General features: G+C 44.4%; 1 protein-coding gene across 4 annotated transcripts in view; it reads right to left on the minus strand.

Annotated features, from left to right (window-relative positions):
- LOC147728937 (dual oxidase 1-like) overlaps positions 1-18,635 on the minus strand; it is a 992,769-nt gene that overhangs the window by 98,365 nt on the left and 875,769 nt on the right. For all 4 annotated transcript variants that reach the window (XM_086959175.1, XM_086959177.1, XM_086959176.1 and 1 more), the window contains 2 exons: positions 17,043-17,273; positions 12,531-12,630 (listed from right to left, as the gene is read on the minus strand). In XM_086959175.1, the coding sequence (XP_086815301.1) occupies positions 12,531-12,630; positions 17,043-17,273 (331 nt within the window). The remainder of the gene's footprint in view (positions 1-12,530; positions 12,631-17,042; positions 17,274-18,635) is intronic.

Raw genomic sequence — 18,635 nt, forward strand, 5'->3', positions numbered from 1 at the left:
TAGTCCCACTGTCTATTTATGTATCCACTGAACCTTGCAATTCACCACACTCCGTTCTGTCATCACACTCTCCCACGCACATTCACCACCGTTTCATGGGTCTATCTAATCTATTTTTACGTATTTTTAATCTCCATGCGCGTCCCGCACCTAATAAAGTTTTGTTTCCAAGCAACAGACGACACGGGTCTCTCCAGCCTATCTATTAACCACTAACATACCGCAGGGTCACATGACAGGCCATCAGCCTATCACAACTAAGAACACTGGTCTTATACAGCGTCTACCCAGGGCGCTTCACAATCCGCTACCGCGGCTGCTTTGTGGAGCCGTAAATACGAGAAGAAGAGTTCTCCGATTCACCTCGGGGGTAAGCATTTCGCCGATACGGCGAGCACATTTGCTTTCTAAACCGTTCCATTCCCTTTAGAGTGTTTTACACACTCTATGTATTTTCACAGGCACTTCGAGATTTATCGAAAAACTTTGAGTATATGATACAGGTTAGATCTTTTGAACCAGCTAGACACGTGTTTTTGAAATGCATGCATATTGTCCGGCACGTTTAGTTCACCCTGGACTAAATTCATGGGATTCCAGCCACACACATTTTCGTTTACACCGCGGTTCACTGTGCACCCATACTGTGTTTTCCACACAGACCAGTACGCACCCAAGTCAATAGTCACGCTTGGCACATGGCACTGTTTTCACCGGGCACCATTACTCTGTGTTTTTACACACGTACTAGCCGGTAACTGAAAGTAATGTCCAGTCCTTTTGACAAAAAATATACCCTCCCTTTTGGTCCTCCAATTGAATGTCAGGTCCCTTGTGAAACACCATTCTGAAGTTAACACTCTCTTAAAGGGATGAGAACCCAGATATCATGTTTCTATGCGAAACCTGGCTCCATGATGATCTGACTAGTATTCAGAACCTCACGCTGCCTGAGGGCTTCTCTATGAAATCTATAAATAGAGACACTAGGGGTGGCGGTATAGCTGTTATATATCGAACGGCATACACCTGCTCTTTCACGAAGGAAGATATCTGGGGATGCGAGAGTGCACGTTTTAAAATCACTACAAGCCCTCAGTTCGCCCTCTCTGGGCTCTATATTTATCGTCCCCCAGGTCCCACCTCTAAGTTCATTGAAGTACTTTTAGATGCGGCACACACCCTTGTAGTGTCTTCACCCAAGTTCACTATACTGGGAGATCTTAACCTCCACTTTGATTCCACCTCTGACCCCACCATCAAAAATCTTTTGGCAGATCTTACAGCCCTACAGTTAAATTCTCTCATTCATACCACCACTCACTCCGCCGGCCATCTATTAGATCCCGTCTTTACCAACATCCCAGAGGCCACGACCGATCTTCCCAAACCCATGGGCTGGACTGACCACTTTCTCGTCAGACTTACCATGAAGGCTAGAGAACCGCCCATTAAAAATACGCCTAGTTCCGGTTGCAAGAGGCCATGGCATAAACTTTTACCTGGTGATCTTATCAACAATCTAGGAGAATTCCGCCCCACTGCTATGAATAGTGACATTAACACGTCCTATGCTGCCTTCCAGGACTGGATTATCAAAGGGCTTGACACCCTAATTCCAGCTAAATGGACCAAAACCCGTAGTTCACCTTCTAACCCATAGTACAATGAAACTCTTAAAGCCATGCCGAAAGAGTGTAAAATAGCTAAACGCCGCTGGAGAAAGGAGTACAAAGACAGTGATAAAGCCCTCTACCTGTCAAAGTCAAGACTCTACCACAAAGCTATACGTACTACGCGTGCATCCTTCTATGCTAAGGAAATTAATTCTAGCACCAATCCCACTAAAACTATCTTTAAATTAATGCAAAAACTACAAAACAGTTCCAACCCAGTATCCTGTATCACCTCTTCACAACAGTGTGAGGACCTCGCCACTTTCTTCATAGAAAAAGTGAAGAAAATTTACAACGCCTTCCCACAGGACCTTCCTGAGCTCTTTAACCCCCCTAAACCTTTGGCCGAGAATTCTAGGCTGTCACTCATACCTGAAATATCCCATGACGACCTAGCCAGACTGTGCAGAAAGGTTAAGTCCGGCTCCCCTACAGATCCCATGAGACCGGCCAAATTTCTTGAATCTTTAGACTTTTTTCTCCCTCCCCTAGCCACTTTATTTAATCTATCCTTTTCCTCGGCTGTGGTCCCTACCTGCTGGAAGCAAGCATGAGTCTCCCCTATCATCAAAAAGCCTACGTTAGACTCCACAAAGCCAGAAAACTTTAGACCTATCTCGCTGCTTCCATGGGCGTCCAAACTGGCAGAAGCCCATGTGAATAAAGTCTTGTCCCACCACATGGTCCAAAATAACATCTTGGACCCATCCCAGAACGGCTTCAGGCCGGGACACAGTACAGAGTCCGCCCTGCTGACTACCACCGAACACCTCCGGAACATACTAGACGCCGGTCAGAGTGCTGCGCTGATTCTACTTGATCTCAGCGCAGCCTTTGATACGGTCTCCCATAATATCCTGCTAAAACGTCTCGAGGCTATAGGGATTTGTGATCTTGCCCTTGAGTGGTTTCGTTCTTTCCTGAAGGATAGGTCCTTCCGGGTTTCAGCCCCTCCATTTATCTCCCGGTCCCACTCCATCGGCCAAGGAGTTCCCCAGGGCTCGGCCCTTAGTCCATCCCTTTTTAATCTTTATGTTCAGCCTCTCTCGGCAGTGGCAAAAGAGTTGGACCTCACGCTGGTGTCGTACGCTGACGACACGCAGCTGGTCATCACTCTTAGTGAGGGCCCTTCAATCTCAGCTGCGAAATTTAGGGATGGCCTAGCCGCAGTTGCCCAATGGATGACGCGCAACTGCTTACAACTGAACGCCGGGAAAACGGAGGTGCTGCTCCTTGGAAAAAACTCCTGCTACTGGAGTGAACACTGGTGGCCTTCTCTGCTTGGCCCCATCCCCTCACCAAAAACTTTGGTGAAAAACTTGGGCGTCTGGCTGGACTCCTCGCTTAACTTTCAGACCCACACAAAGAAAGTGGCAGCTACTTATGTGGGCCTGCTAAGGAGTCTCAGCCCGATACTCGGCTTTTTCGACTCAAAAACGCGCCAGCTAATTGTTCAATCTATTATTCTTGCTCGGTTGGACTATGCCAGTGTCTTATTCCTAGGCGCCAATAAAGCAGAGATAGCACGGCTGCAATGGGTACAAAACTCAGCAGCAAGGGCCGTGGTGGGCCTTCCCCGTAGGTGCTCTGTTAGAGCTACCATCCGAAAATTACACTGGCTGCCGATTGAATCTCGAATTCAATTCAAGACAATCACCATTTCTTTTAAAATTCTTAGATCAGATTGTCCAGAACTCCTACGCCCGCTCCTGGTACCCTACACTCCCCAGCGCAACCTGCGCTCCTTAGGTCAGCACCTTGTGTCTGTCCCTCGAACCAGGCTTAGCCGAATGGGTGGCCGCTCCTTCAAAGTTTTGGGGGCCAAACTTTGGAACTCTCTGCCACTTCACATTCGCTCTCTGACCAACCTGTTTGCCTTCCGCAAGGCAATTAAAACTTATCTGTTCCCTCTGACCTAGACTTTCTGCTGTTTCCTTCCCTCCCCTCAGTTGTTTTTCATGGTTAGCGCCGGGACGCCCCGTTGCTGGGGCAGCTGTTTTGCGCTTTAACAAATTCCTAACATAACATAACATAACATAACAACATCCGCACATTCACTGCCCAAGATCACCCTTGCATGCAGCTAATTGATGTATTTAAAATGAGATTTCAATTTGGCTCATTACGCATTAGATATATTGAAATTTGGCTTTACTTGTTTTGTCTTCAAAAATCAAGCCTCCTGATGAAGGGCAGACGCCCGAAATGCATTGGGCATAAAGGATAAATACCACATGATGAACCCATAATATGATGACAATAATATGAAAAATGCTAAAATGATTTGAAATAAAAATCTACAATTCTACAGAACAAAGAAATGAACTTTGATTGAATATTTTTTTGAAATCCACTAGAGTGCATTGAGGAGACGTTACTCCCAAGGGAAATAGCGCATCCATTACTTATTCATACCCAGAGCTCAGGCGGGTTCACCTTGATAGCACCACAGAAAAAGAAAAACAATCCTTCAAACTAACACACTAGAGTGCGAATTCCACACGCCGTACATTGGATTCTTCATTATACTCAAACTGTCTTCTGTGGAGCATAACTGCCTAGCCCTACATTTGGCACAAACTGTGAATATACACTCTTCTGTCCAAGACCACCTGTTATGGGTCAAAATTGTACACAGACTCCAGGAGGCCTCGTTGGGACTACAGGCCCTCTATCTTCCTGGCCCCACCACCGCTGGGTCCTCCAACCTCAGGCAGAAAGTCATGTATGCCACCAGGTTGCAAGCCCAAAAGAACTTTTCAGTGAACACACATCTCCATGACAAAGCTTCCCTTTGGAACAATACTGCTATGCGCATAAGAGGCCCTGTGAAGTGATGGTAGCAGACCATAAATGATGTGGAAAATAGTATATTTATTTAAGATAAATAATAACAGGTGAGAGCCAGGGAAGCGACGTCCGAGAACTTAACAATATTTTCCACCAAGGTAGGCTTGGGTTGGACACCTTCCTCACTTATGACATGCCCCAAATATGAAACACTTCTTTGGCTGAATTTGCACTTGGACAACTCTACAGTCAGGCCAGCTGACTGCAAGGTTTCCAAAACTTGTTTCAATTTGGAATCATGACTTTCCTTGTCTTTAGCTGCAACAAGAATATCATCTTGAAAAAATGAGACATTCTCCATATCTCCAAACAGTCTATGCATCAGCCGCTGAAAAACAGCAGCGGCTGAGGCCAACCCAAAGGGCATACGCCTGAACTGATAACAACCAAACGGTGTTATAAACGCCGTGAGGTTCTTAGAGTTAGGATCCAACATCACCTGGTGGTAGGCGGCAGAAAGATCCACTGTGGAAAACCATGTAGCACCTTTAAGGGAAGAAACCATTTCATTTATTCTAGGAAGGGGAAACTTTTCCACCACGATGTTATTGTTCAAGTGGCGCAAATCGATGCATAGACGGATTTTTCCGTTGGGTTTCCGGGCAACCACAATCGGAGAAATCCACTCTGATGTTTCCACTTCTTCTATAATGCCTTTGGCAAGCAGACCCTGGATTTCCTTTTTCACTTCCTCCCTTATGAGAATAGGTATTGGTCTCACTTTATGAACCTTGGGTTGTGCATCATTATCTTATGTTCAAACCCCTTCAGAACACCCAACTCCTTATTGAATACTTTGGGAAAACTTTCAGATAACTTTTCCTCCATTCTACTGCAGTCATCTAAAATCAAAACTTTGTCCTTAGAATTAGGATCTAGAATAATGTGTAATTTCTTCTGATCGAACCATCCTAATACAGATGGCCCAACCTTTGCCACATACAACTTTGCTCTTGTGGACCTGCCTTTAAATACAAAGGTAAGCCACCAAAAACCAATCATACCTATCCTGTTACCTGTAAAACTGATTGGGCAGACGTCAGATGGGTATAATTGCTCACCAATCTTATTTACAAACTTCTTTTGCCAAACCTCCTCATTTATGATCGTGTATGGGGAACCAGAGTCCGCATACACACTTATGGTTACCCCACCCAGGGATATATCACAAATTGGTTTTCCCTTCAATGAGTCTTCTGAAATGTTGATCACGTAGTTCCCTCTAATACTTTTTATGCAACATTCTTCTTCAGTTTCTAACTCATCCACACTCTCACTTTCATCCTCATACACATATTTTACGTTTGTGCGTCTACGACACATCTTGCTAAAGTGACCTAACAGTCCACAAATACCACATTTCTTTTTTAACGCAGGACATAGTCTACTAAATGCCAGATGTTCTTTACTGTCACATCTATAGCATCTCCTATCCTCCATGTTTTTATTCTGGACTTTTGCAGGTTGACCAGCCCATCTCCCTTGCTGTTGTTGTTGACGAAAATTTCTATTTGAAGCTTGAATTTTACACACAGTTCCCGAGGTTTTGGAAACATCTTTCTCTGTCTCTTTCACCACCGTTGCACACCTCCCTGACATTTCTGACTTTCTCATAATGGCAACAACGTCATCAAGAGGTGCGTCACCGTTAACCCAAAGACGATCTTGTAAGGCAGAGTTGTTATTGTGCATTACCAACTGATCACGTATGAGATCGTCATGTAAATTGTCAAATTTACAATCTATGGCTAATTTCTTGAGATCATCCATCCATTCATCTACGGTTTCCTCTTTGGTTTGTTTTCTCTGGAAGAACTTGTGTCTTATGACCCCAATGCACACCTTAGGAGCAAAGTATTTGTCCATATTTTTTATCGCATTTTCGAATTCATCTAAATTGGAGTCATCGGACTTACTCATCCTTGAAAATGTCTTTAATCCTATGGGACCAAGAGAATGTAATAAAAGTCTCTTCTTTTGCTCAGCTTTCATTTTCTTGGTTTCATCAACAGCTTCCAAATAATTAATGAAGTATTCCTTCCATTCTATCCACTTTATAATGGGTTGGGTACCTTTAACCCAAAATGGTTCAGGAGGACTAATCGTAAAATTCTGTTGTGCCATGTCTCTGTCTCTAACTACAGTACTTACACTGGAATCTCCTTCTTCCATGCACTATGAAGTACAATTTAATTTAGTAACGACCTTCTCCCGACTTTCTCACCTGTTACCGAATGTTCCACACCACAAAAAAAAATAATTAACTCTTTTTCCTTTATTTTTATTTAATTTTCCATTTCACCTACTGTGCTGTTTGGAATGCGTACCTCGGAGATGTAGATATCGCCATGCGCCACACGACCTTTGATGCTTAAACTCGATCTTTGTAATTTATTCCCGATCGATGTTAACTCCTTCCGATCGGTGTAAACAAAAGATACAAAATGGCCGCCACGTTGGGGTCACGCTGCGTGACCTGCGTCTGACGTCAGTAGATGAGGGGATTGTGGAAGACGCGCTGACAGTGACGCGCGCAGTCCCCTTGACAGTCAGCGCATGCAGTGGAATGGCGAGCGGTCTTGAAAAAATGCAGGTAGGCGATAACGGTTGCTCCGTTAATGTCGCTGAGCATTGAGCATGTTGCCAATAGTTATTTAAATAAAGCGCAGTCGTAGGCGGCGATCTCCATGCAAAGGGAGAAGAGAAAAAAAAAAAATACAGTAACTCACAAAGTTTCCGTTTTTGGTACGCTTTCCTTCTTTTCTTCTTTCTTGTAAAAGCTGGAAGTTCTTCTCATAAACTTCTCAGCGATAGTCCGTAAAGATAAACGCCAGTTTCCCTCGTCGCCAATTGAAGTGATGGTAGCAGACCATAAATGATGTGGAAAATAGTATATTTATTTAAGATAAATAATAACAGGTGAGAGCCAGGGAAGCGACGTCCTTCTCCAACCAGCTCGGTAACATCAATGTTCCACATGGAACTTATCATTACAACACTCCATATTCTATGCACGAGCATTAAAGGAATAAGAACTGTTAGACCTGACATCTTTTGGCGTGATTACCCCTATCTTTTTGCCTCTGCCTCCTGTATTTTTCGATGCTGTGCTGGATTCGTTTTTACTGGTTTAGATGCTTTGGACACTCTGCCGCTGCTGATCAGTGCCAGAGTGTAAGTGCTCCCTATATAAAGTGTTATTCTGATTGGATATACCTGTTTGGCATATTTGTATCACCATGAAGTCCCTCGTAAAGTGCACTGGGTGTGCCAGGATTGGTGATGACAGATACTACTCGTGGGCCTGCAGCACTGATTGTGCCACCCACAGGAGTAGCCCTAAAATGGTGTCTCGGGCCTGCCACTGCAGCGCCTACGGGCAGTTTAGAACTGCCATGTCCTCCTGGTCCGCGTCCCCGCTGACCAGGCCGAACCCTTCCCTTTTCGTGCACATCAGTCACCCCTATGGAAGGCCCAAGGTACCCCCCTGGGCAGGGTGCCGTGTATGTGAAAGGTAGGGCATGTACTGGTGCAGGTGACATGCTCTGGTAGTGAACTACAGCCATTTTTGTTTTCACTATTGTAAGGCTATCTTGCTCCATAGGTTAACATGGGGGGATGCTGGCTACAGTGGTTAACGGCATTTCTTCCCATAGGAACAAGATAGGACATAAGTATCTAGTATCCCCGAACTCAGAATTTAATAATACATCTTTTAGGAAAGGTGGTTTTTAAATCCTGTGTTTGAGGACAGCACTTTTAGAAAGTTGCTGTTCTCTTGTCTGACCCTTCTGTGTGCCTGAGACTGTTTGTGTATTGACTGTCTGGTTTGTGAGTGACAGGAGCGGGGGAATCCCCCCAAAGGCTGGATGAGTCAGCACTAGGCTGAGTGGAGCGATTGCTACCTGAGTGGTGGGAGGAGTTAGCACCTGGGCTGAATAGGGCTGTGCCTGCCTGCCACAATGCTGGCTCCACCCCCTGCTGGGCGGCGGAGGACTCTGCCCCTCACTCTGAAAGGAAAGATGCAGCCAGCACGTCAAGGTGCTCAGGATCCACCCAGAACTGGTTCAGACCGGGCTCAGGGCCCACATGCACTGAGAGAACAAAGACTTTAGGGGTATAAGTACAGGACCCCTGACAATAGAAAATTAGATCATCCTGGAAATCAAGAAGGAACCTCTGCCAAGGAGAAAGCTGACTCTGAAGAAGGAAGACTGTCCTGCTGTTGCTCTGCTGGACTGACCTGCTGTTGCTTTGCTGCCAAGGAGAGGGGAAGGACTTTGCTGTGAGCTGTGTCCCCTGTCTTGAAGGAATCTCCAAGGGCCTGAGAAGAGCTGGCTCCCTGTTTCCGAAGTCCCAGGAACAAAAGGACTTCACCCCCAGTCTCCCTGAACTCTGCTGAGAGAGTTCTGTCCTTCGTAGAGTGCTTGATCCAGTTGTGGGGCCTCTAGAAGTCGAACCTGAGCTGGGAAGCTTGAGACGAAGCTGAGAAACTTGTGAAGCTGAAAAGTGTTGCATCGCTCGCTGGCGGAGCGCAACCCCGACAGTGCGAGAAGTCTCCCGCCGCTACGAGGGTCGAGATCGGCGCAGCACCTGACTTCGCTGCCGAGGCCGTCGCACCCTTCGTTTGCGTGACGCACCAGGCCGGTGCAGGGGAATCGAACATCGCTGCGAGTGTCGTCGCAGAGCCTGTCGCTGGGTGAGATCACCGCACCGCTTGCTTGCGGACCGCATCACGTCGCTGCGAACATCGTCGCAGAAAACATCACATCGAGGAGCTGCGAGAGAGAGGGTCACCGCTGGATTGCGCATCGTCGCCCCGGAGATCGTCGCAGCCCCTACAAGATCATCGCATCGTGCCTTTGCGAGAACAACCTTCCCACGGAACCTACGCACCGGAATCTACGCAAGCTGCCTTCCTCCCCTTACAGACCGGATTCGTCGCCGCACGCCCGCTGCTGCAGCGGGGCTGTCGCATCGCCTCCCCAGGGTCTCAGGAGTAACGAGTTGCTTGTTTCCACCGCACCAGCTTCCTGCTTGTGGAACTTTGTTGCATCTAAAAGGTACTGTGAGTCAACGTGACGCAACTGTGAACTTTTCACGCATCTGTGGATTATTTGATCGTAACTTAAAGAACTTTGATTACAACCTGAAGAACTCATTTGAAACCGTAACCTTGCATTGTGTATGTTGGATTTCTGCCGTTTTGGTCTTGTGTAGTTTAGAATAAATATTTTATTTTCCTAAACTGTCGTAGAATCAGTTTGTGGTGTTATCACTGTGTTACTGTGAGTGTTGGTACAAATACTTAACGCATTGCCTCTGGTTAGCCTAGACTGCTCCGGCCAAGCTACCTTGAGGGCGAGCAGGGGTTATCTGAGAGGGGTATCTCCTTGTCCTGACTAGAAGCAAGGGTCCCTATTTGGACATTGGTACCTACCTCTGCCAACTATAGACCCCCAGTTCTAACAAGAACACAACACCCTGCTTGATTGGGGCTGCTGACACAGAGCTGGGATCCTGACTCTGACAAACCTGATCTCTGGTGGTGAACTCAAGCCCTTTGTGATGTAATGAAACTAATGTGGCCTGTTGAATACTCAACAGGGGCACTGTACACAACTACTTCATTGCCTTCTGAGCAACCTGTGTCCCCAACCCTGGATCATCCTTGTTCCCCAGTTCTCTCTTACCTTAATACTTGGGGTCAGTTTAAAGGTGTGATGTCCGTATTCTATAATCTCTTGATTCACCACCTCTTCTCCCAGCCACAATTAGCTAGCCCCAAGATGACCTGGAAGGCTCCCCTGCAAGTAGAATATGGTGAGAAGGATTGTGCAGAACATTTGGAGGCCCTTGAACAGGGGTTCCGGGAGGCACGGTTGGAGCTTATTCTTTTTAGGGTCCTTCAGTGCTGCCACTGGACATCGGCACAGCTTCCGTTTACAGGCGTGCTCCATCACTCTGCCTGCTTGTGGTGTGATCACGCGCCCTGTGATATTTTTCATATATTACTGGACTGTTCTTCGATTTGCCCCTTCTGTACAGCAATGGGGTCTGCACTCCTGAAATCTATGGATTTATCCGCGCCACTTCCAGACCCCCGAATTCTCCTGCATGACTTTTCTGAATTTTCTGAGCTGACGTGCCATGCCAGTTGCTTGTTTGTCATTGCTCTGATAGCTGCCAAGATCTCTATTCTGAAACACTGGTGTTCTCCACAATTGCCGTTGCATGAGGAATGGCTTGCGGAGATGTACAAAACTGCATCCTACAAAACGGTAATTTATTTTTCTTCTCATGTGTTTGTATTTTATATAGCGCACTCCTACCCTGAGGTCTCGTAGAGCTGTATTCATACCGCTGTGAAACCATTCCTGGCTTTCCTGTGAGATGTCCACTCCTGGGTACCCCCAAGGTGAAGTCAGGCATCCAAGCGCTGCTGGGGCCATTGTGGAGATTAAGCAAGCTATTGCCCAGAGTTACAGAGTGGGACCCATGATTAGACTCGGCACCGAGGCGAGAATTCGCAGGTCCGGGGAGATTGAGTCCAAGAGCCGCCGAGGTGGAAATTGAACCCTGGTCCTGGGCCAGACCTCTGCATCAGGGTCTGCCACTCTAACCATTAAGCCACGCTTCTCCTCATATGGTCCCCCTTTCGGTAGGACACCCCCCTAATTTACGTTGAATTTTGATTCTTCCTCATCACTATCATTGCACTCCATTCACCCTGTTTTTCTTCCCTGTATTGCCATACTTGGGATTTGCGTGACTGGCCTACTCGTACTTGTAGTTTCATCTTCCCTTTCTTCTTTTCTTTTTGCCATTCTTCCCTTCTTTCCTCTTTCTCTAGCTTATTTTCTCATCCCTCTCTTTCTTTTCTCCTTTTGTTATCTATTAGGATTGTTTGTTATTGGTGCATGTATTGCAATCAACATTTGCAATACATGCTGGACTTATATGTCACTGTATTTGCTGTTATTATTCAGTACTTAAGTTGGCAATAGAAAAAAATAGGTACAAAATAAAGAGAGATAGTATCAGGAGGAAGATGTCAATGTTTCACAACTCTATAGAGATGAACGTGGGGAGGATGTTGGCTTCTTAATGTTCCCATGGAGGGGATCTCTGTCACACACCAACAATATGACAGAGAAATAGTTCACTGAAATTCGGCTCAATAGCCATGGCTTTCTCTTCTGTGACCACAGGATTCGAACACAATCTTAGGGAATGACAGGTCTATAGCTATTAGCCTCGATGTCTTCTGCATTCTCATATACACAATGTCCTGATCTCTCCATTTCATTATCAGACTTGACACATGAAGAAGAACAATGGTCATACTTTACACCACGGACAGCAAAATCATTCATGCAGGTGCATGGGAAGCACCCATCTTTCAGCTCAGGCACACTGGGAGAATAGACAATCCTAATGAGAGATGGAGTATCAAGGCTGTGGTTGCCAAATGGTAAGGCTGGTGACAGCTGAAGGACAGCATCATAATCTAAGGTACTTTGCACTGTCAGCCCCTCTGTCTATTTCTAGTAGTTGTGGCTAATGAACTTTGGAAGTGGTGGTGCATTAACATCAACATTGAATAGCAAAATGTTCTCATAAATTGGCTAAAGAGGTTCAGAATGAACTATTCCAATACCTTTGGTGGTGTGTTAGGTAAGCTTTCACCTCCCTAGACGAGCTGGGACTTACTCTCCCCAAGAATACTTAGAAAAGTGGGCCAACAATCTCTGATTCCTGGCTCTGACTAAACTGCAAATACTAACAAAAACATTTACACAGTGCTAGACAATATAATGTTATATACTGATATGTATGCATGCTAATTAGTGCCATTTGATATTGACATTTAAAATAAAATATCACTTAAAAATCTTAATGTGTCTTAAGACAAGAACATCTGTGGTATTTCTCATGATTGTTCCCCACTGAGGCTGCAACATTGGTTGAAATCTTTAAAATAAATTGAGAGACAGTACTTACCCGTCATCCATGAAAACGTTTGGGAAGAGGCAAGCCAGGATGCTACGAGGGCTGATGGAGAACATGTAGATATTAATTGTGTGACCCACCGTGTGCAACACTGTAAAGAAAAGAAAACAACCCTCGGTCATCATTCAGGTACTTCCCAATTGACAGCACAAAGATTTCGACCGTCATAAAAAAAACCGTGTTACCAACCACAGTAGCAATCAACTTTACTACGTAGCATTGAATCCTGAACCTTCTATGAATGTTCTTGGTCCAGATTTACGGAGGGCGCTGCGAGTATTCGGGGCGTTATAAAAGAAAGTTGTCTGCCAAACCAATGGGCAGATTTACAAGCCCCTTGCGCCACTTTTGCGTCACATTTAACATGGGAAAAGTGACGGAAAAGTGGCGCAAGGGGCTTGTAAATCTGCCCCCAAGTACTTAGAACTGGTCCTTTGCCAGCGTATTCTGTCACCTTGTCCATTGCCATCACTTGCATCTGGAAAACCCCATTTAATGTACAAGTGCACCTATAGATCCGCCCCCGCTGCCTGTGCTGTGGGGCGCGCCACTGAGAAACATTGATGAGTGAATTACTGTTTAAATATAAACTTCAGCTCTTCTAGAAGTAAGTTTTTTTCCTTTGCTTATCAACAAGTTTGAAATCACTACAGTTTTTGCAATCCCATCAAGCCTCTTTTGTTCGTAACGAAAAATTATTACATTTATTATGGACTTCAACAGTTCTTTGCATTCACATATTTATTTTAAAACTCTTTCGCAATGCTTGCTAAACACAACCTTCTACTACACAAAGTAGTATCTTAAATTCTCTTTCCATACCTATTGGCATCATGGCGAGCCATAATCTTTCTTCTTATTGATGAGAGGCATATCTTCATTATTGGTTTTTTTTTCCGGCATCACCCCTCAGACCGAGGACGCCAGTTTCACATAGATGCGTATCCGATTGCCCAAAATAAGAAATAGTAATGAAAATGTATTTCACTTACCTCCGTATCCCAAGGTGCATTGAATATAGATTGTATTTATGAAGCGCTATAAAAAAAGTTTCTGGGGGAGCATCACTCTCTTCAGAGTAAGTTAAGTCTTACTTTTTCAGATTCCTGTTTTTAGAAAACCATTGAACCCTTAACCAAGCTGTTTTACTTTACACGACAATCTTTGGAAACTGCCACCCATTTGATCTGTAGATCTGACCTTTGGACACTTTGAATGCTTTAATTACGTGACATTAATTCCACACTGAGGGAGGAGGGCAAATGAGTAGTCAATGTCTGCATGTACCACATGCCATTCGACAGCAACCCTCTTATATGCATCCAAGTGTCACTTATTGCAGTCTCTCCTTCATATACATCTTTATCTAACTCGTTCCATCATACTGTACTGCAATATCTGAATCTTGCACACTCTGCCAGCACTAGCTTTAGATGCTTTTTAGGTGTCACTTCTTTCAACAGTTCCGTCTTCTTATGCAATTAGTGCTGAAGACCACTCCACAGCTTCTAATACGTATCTGGATTCTAGGCAGTGCTTAATTTGAGCAGGTGCTTTCAGGTGCTCAGCACCTGCACTTCTTTCGCAGGGCTGGGGCTACAATTTCTGAACCTGCAGGTGGTGGTCTCAATATTAATTGTTCAAATTCAAAATAAAAAGAATAACATACATTGCATAGTGACTGGCTGGTAAATGTTCATAGGCAGGCCGGCATACCCCTGTCCAGGCAGGCATGATTGTGTATCACCACGTTAGTGATGTCATCACGCTGATCACAAATCCAAGAAGACATCGACAAACTATGGCTTTCATTCTATTCCCCTAGTCTGCTGCACCCTGCCATTGCCTGAACTTAAACCTCCCATTGAATAATTGTAGCTGGGGGCTTGCTCATGACGGAGTTGAGGCAAGGAAACTGCAAGAGCGTATTTGGAACTTGGGAGTGAGGGCTCTTGAGGAAGAATAAATGAAGGTGTGGACTTTCCACTTGCTGCGTAGCCTGAGTAGCATATCAGGCAGCCCTGCATTGCTGCTATCCTCAATGTGCTCGATGCGGCTGTGGCCCAACACAACTTTAGTGTGCCATGGCGTCACCTGTAGAATCTGTGCCCTGCACCCCAGCATGGTAATTGCTGAGCGTGAGTGAGTCCAGTAGCACCACAGCCAAACTTACCAGCATTGGCAGCATTACTGCTGGGGACAATGCCTGTGCTGTAGCAGGCAGGGTCACAGCAAACTGAGCATTGGATGTCGATGCAGTCACCATCCCTAGACCTACTAATTACAGACGGCACTAGCAGTGACATGACCTGCTGTGCTCTAGCAGTCGCCTGTTCCGCAATAAACCAGTCATACCACACTGATTAATATATGCAAAAAAGCATTTTCATTTGGTGTACATTTTGTTTTTGCACTTGGTGTAGGTAAGACAGTAAAACACGTCATCTTCCGCTTCTTTAGAAATGACAACAGGAAAACGCAGAGTTCAAAATAGCAGGGACATGTACAGGCTGACAGCAGGGGTCACAGGCAGCAGCAGTGTGAGATGAGAGACAGCAAGAGAAAAGAGGAGAAGAAATAACCAGAGAGTAGAGAGATAAAATGGAGCGAAGTAGAAGAAAAGGAGGAGAGCAAATAAGATGCAAAGTGGAAACAGCCATGATGTGACGAAGAGAGCATTAAGAAGAGAGAGGATAGAATGAAAGGATGTGGAGGACAGGACAGAGGAAAAAAAGCAGACAAATTATAAAATGGACACACAGCTAATCACTGCTAGAGAGTGATAGTAAAGAGTCAAGATCGAGGGGGGAGCGAGCAGAGCATGGATAAAAGTGAAGAGAAAAAAGGGCAGGGCTAAAATGAATAGAGGGAAAAGCAGAAATACAGGGTGTGACGAATATGATAGAAAACAATTAGAGAGGTGAGAGGATAAACGCTTAGAGCAAAGACTTAGGGGACAGACAACAGATCAAGGTTAGAAGATAGAGACTGAAGCAGTGAGAGTTTTGAAAGTGGGGCTCACCGGAGGAAGGCGTGAGCGGTGGCCTCCTTGGCAAAATTTTCAGCACCTGCACTTCTTTTTTTACAAATTAAGCACTGATTCTAGGGCATCATGTGTCAGCGCTGCACTTATTAGCTTTAAGCCTTGCTTGTTTCAGTGTGCTCCTATGAAAATGCAATGATCCCACATACTGGAACAACTAGAAGCATAGGGTCTAAAGTGCAAACCTATTCTGAGGTTGCAAATGCTGTGAAGTTGAAAATAAGTGTGTTTACGACTGATAAATAGGTCTCACTACCATGAATCACCTAGGAGCCGATTCAGAGTTTGGCAGTACGCTGGCGGGATCACCCACGCCTCCGCACCTCCAAACCAGCATGACAACCTCCATATAAAGACATTTTGGTCTTTGGGGGCGATTCCTTTGGTGTTCCCACAGCAGTGCTTATAAAATAGGTACAGCAATGGGATGTCAAAAACAGTTCTGGCACGAGCATGGACTGTAAAGTTCATGCCGTGTTGGAACTTCTGGGCATGCACACAGGGTGTGAGGCACAAGGGGGTCCCTCCTTTGCTTCCTCTCCCTGGCAACTCTTAATATGCTTGGCAGGACCGCGGTGGATCCCGTCAAGCATATGGATGCCGTTCGTCCGCAGCATCACCACTAGGGAACATCGGGTCATCCACTAGGGTCGTAATGTGGTGATCGTAAGACCACCTCCCCACCCCGAGTCTGGCGGTCCGCAGACTGCCATACTCGTAATTAGTCCCTAAATGACTCCAAAATGACTCCTAAAATGGGATTGCAAATGAATGTTTTTCACAATTTAGAAGGTGTATTTTGTAGGTGTCCCTTCCAAATTCCTAACTGGCATGAGATGTATCAATGTTTTGCATCTATAATCCAGTCAGAAAACATTGAAAGAGTACTGACTCCTAAGTTGGGGTGTTAATTTATTTGTAAATAGAAGTTGACCCTTTGAGACCCCTTCATCTTTTACAAAAGTCTATAAAAAGGTTTGTTGGGGCTAATGGGACTATCATCTCTTAAACTTTTCAAAATGTTAGTGTTTAAATTTAAATGCAAGTTTGTTACCTTTAAGGAAAATGTGCTCCATTTAAAAAAACATTTACTTTATTTAGAGGCAGTCGCAGACATGATGGTCTGCTGACTGGAGCAAACCACCCCTTTAATTATGACCAGTTATAGTGAGCTACAAATTGCAAACTGCCTAATGAATATTCATTAGGAAGGGCAGTCGGCGACTCACTACAATTCTTTAATTTGAGAACCAACCTATCAATGCAAAAGTCAGTTTGCAAATCAGATTTATTTCACAAAAATTTGGTGCGCAATTCGCAACCACTTTCTGCAAATGAAATCATCATGCATCAGGCATCTACCTTCATCATAAAATTCATAGAAGGCAGCTCGTTGTTTATCTTGCTATTATCTTTGCCAGAGGTGTGACGAATTGTGTGAAACGTTGTAGAAAACGCACCTGTGAGAACAATGGCTGTCATCGCAATGAGACGGTGAAAGTCCACAGCCGCATCAAAGGGGATGTAACAGTTGAGGAAGGTCTCGCGCAGAAAAGTGATGAGGTTTCGGCACATGGTGAGCAGGATGTAGGAGTACATGAAGGAGATGCTGGCAGCTGAGCCGCGCGAAATGATGATGCCCACAAGGGACACCTCTGAAATCCCGGAGTCCTGTGACTCAAAGGCATAGTCTGGAAGAAAAACAAAAATAAAGATTAGATAAATGATAGGACAAAAACTAACATATGAATGTATCCATTTCTAAGCAGATACATTTGGGTATCCACTTGGAAGTCGATATCGTAATAAAAACCCCTAATACAATGTGTTACAATGTATCTGCTCAGAACTGTGCTAAAAGTCAGGTAATATGTGATTCCTATTTACTTATATTCACATTTTTAATACAAAACTTGATGGACTAGAATTTATCAAAGAGCAAAGAAATTCATGAGGAAGGCCAGCAGAAGTCTGAGAAATTAGCATAATCACACTTTAATGCTTTCATGTCAGAGGCTGGGGAGTGATTTTTTTCTCCCTGCTGGAGCCGAAGACTGTTCCTCAGCTGAAAACCTGTGCCCCCCTGGAATCATGCTTTCAATTCAAGGAACCCATCAATAGCGATAGACCTAAAGAGAGTAGTGGGAAGGCAGGACCGTGACAGGATCCTAAAGGGCTAGTATTTGAGCACAAAATCTTGTAGACATTTTTGATCCATGGTGAGATTTTTAAAATCCCTCCTTGCCTTGACTGGTAGCAAATGTGCTGTTTAAAGTGACTCTCCGTGCTGTCTTTCATGAATTATAGACCCACAGGTGAGCAGATGCACAGCATGGGAAATTTAAAAAACAGGATGACAGTTCTTTAAATAGCAGCTTGTACCAATATACATTTGTGGTATATTGCTAGTTTTTACCAGTGTATGTATTGTTATGTAATATTTGGTAGCTTACATAGCTAAAACATGACAGACATCAAAGTATGAGTCCACGTCTATCAGTTAAATAAATATGGAAATATACAGTTTTGCAAACTTCATTTATACGCAAAACACAAAATAATCATGGATATATACAGAGTGAAATGTTAATAAAATAATTACCATAAAATTGGGAGCCCTATTTATAATGCATCATAGGTGACATCTTTTTTTATGTCTAAGCCTTATCACCTTGCAAACAAACTGGGTAATAGTAGGAGCTGTTTTTTAACAATCTTAAAGACAGCAGAAGTTTGAGGCAATACATATAAATAGTTATTGCTATAAAAAGTTATTAAGTTCACAAAATCATTTGAAATACTATATGCAAATACTGAAACATGGTTTTATTTTTTCCATTTTCATTACTTTAAATTGTTATCTGAGATTGGTGGATGCAGTAGTGTCCGTCGGATGGCAGAGGACATCAAATCTGTCATCATGAGGGTACTGTGACTACCAAATTTTGAGATAACCACATTGGCTCAGCAGTCATACCAGTACATCAAAAAGTACTGACATCACAGAAGTCTCTTTCAATGTATTAAACGTTTAGTGTACGGCCGCTGTTGGA

This window comes from Lissotriton vulgaris, chromosome 2_2 (genome assembly GCF_964263255.1).
Source record: "Lissotriton vulgaris chromosome 2_2, aLisVul1.2, whole genome shotgun sequence".
Taxonomy (NCBI): domain Eukaryota; kingdom Metazoa; phylum Chordata; class Amphibia; order Caudata; family Salamandridae; genus Lissotriton; species Lissotriton vulgaris.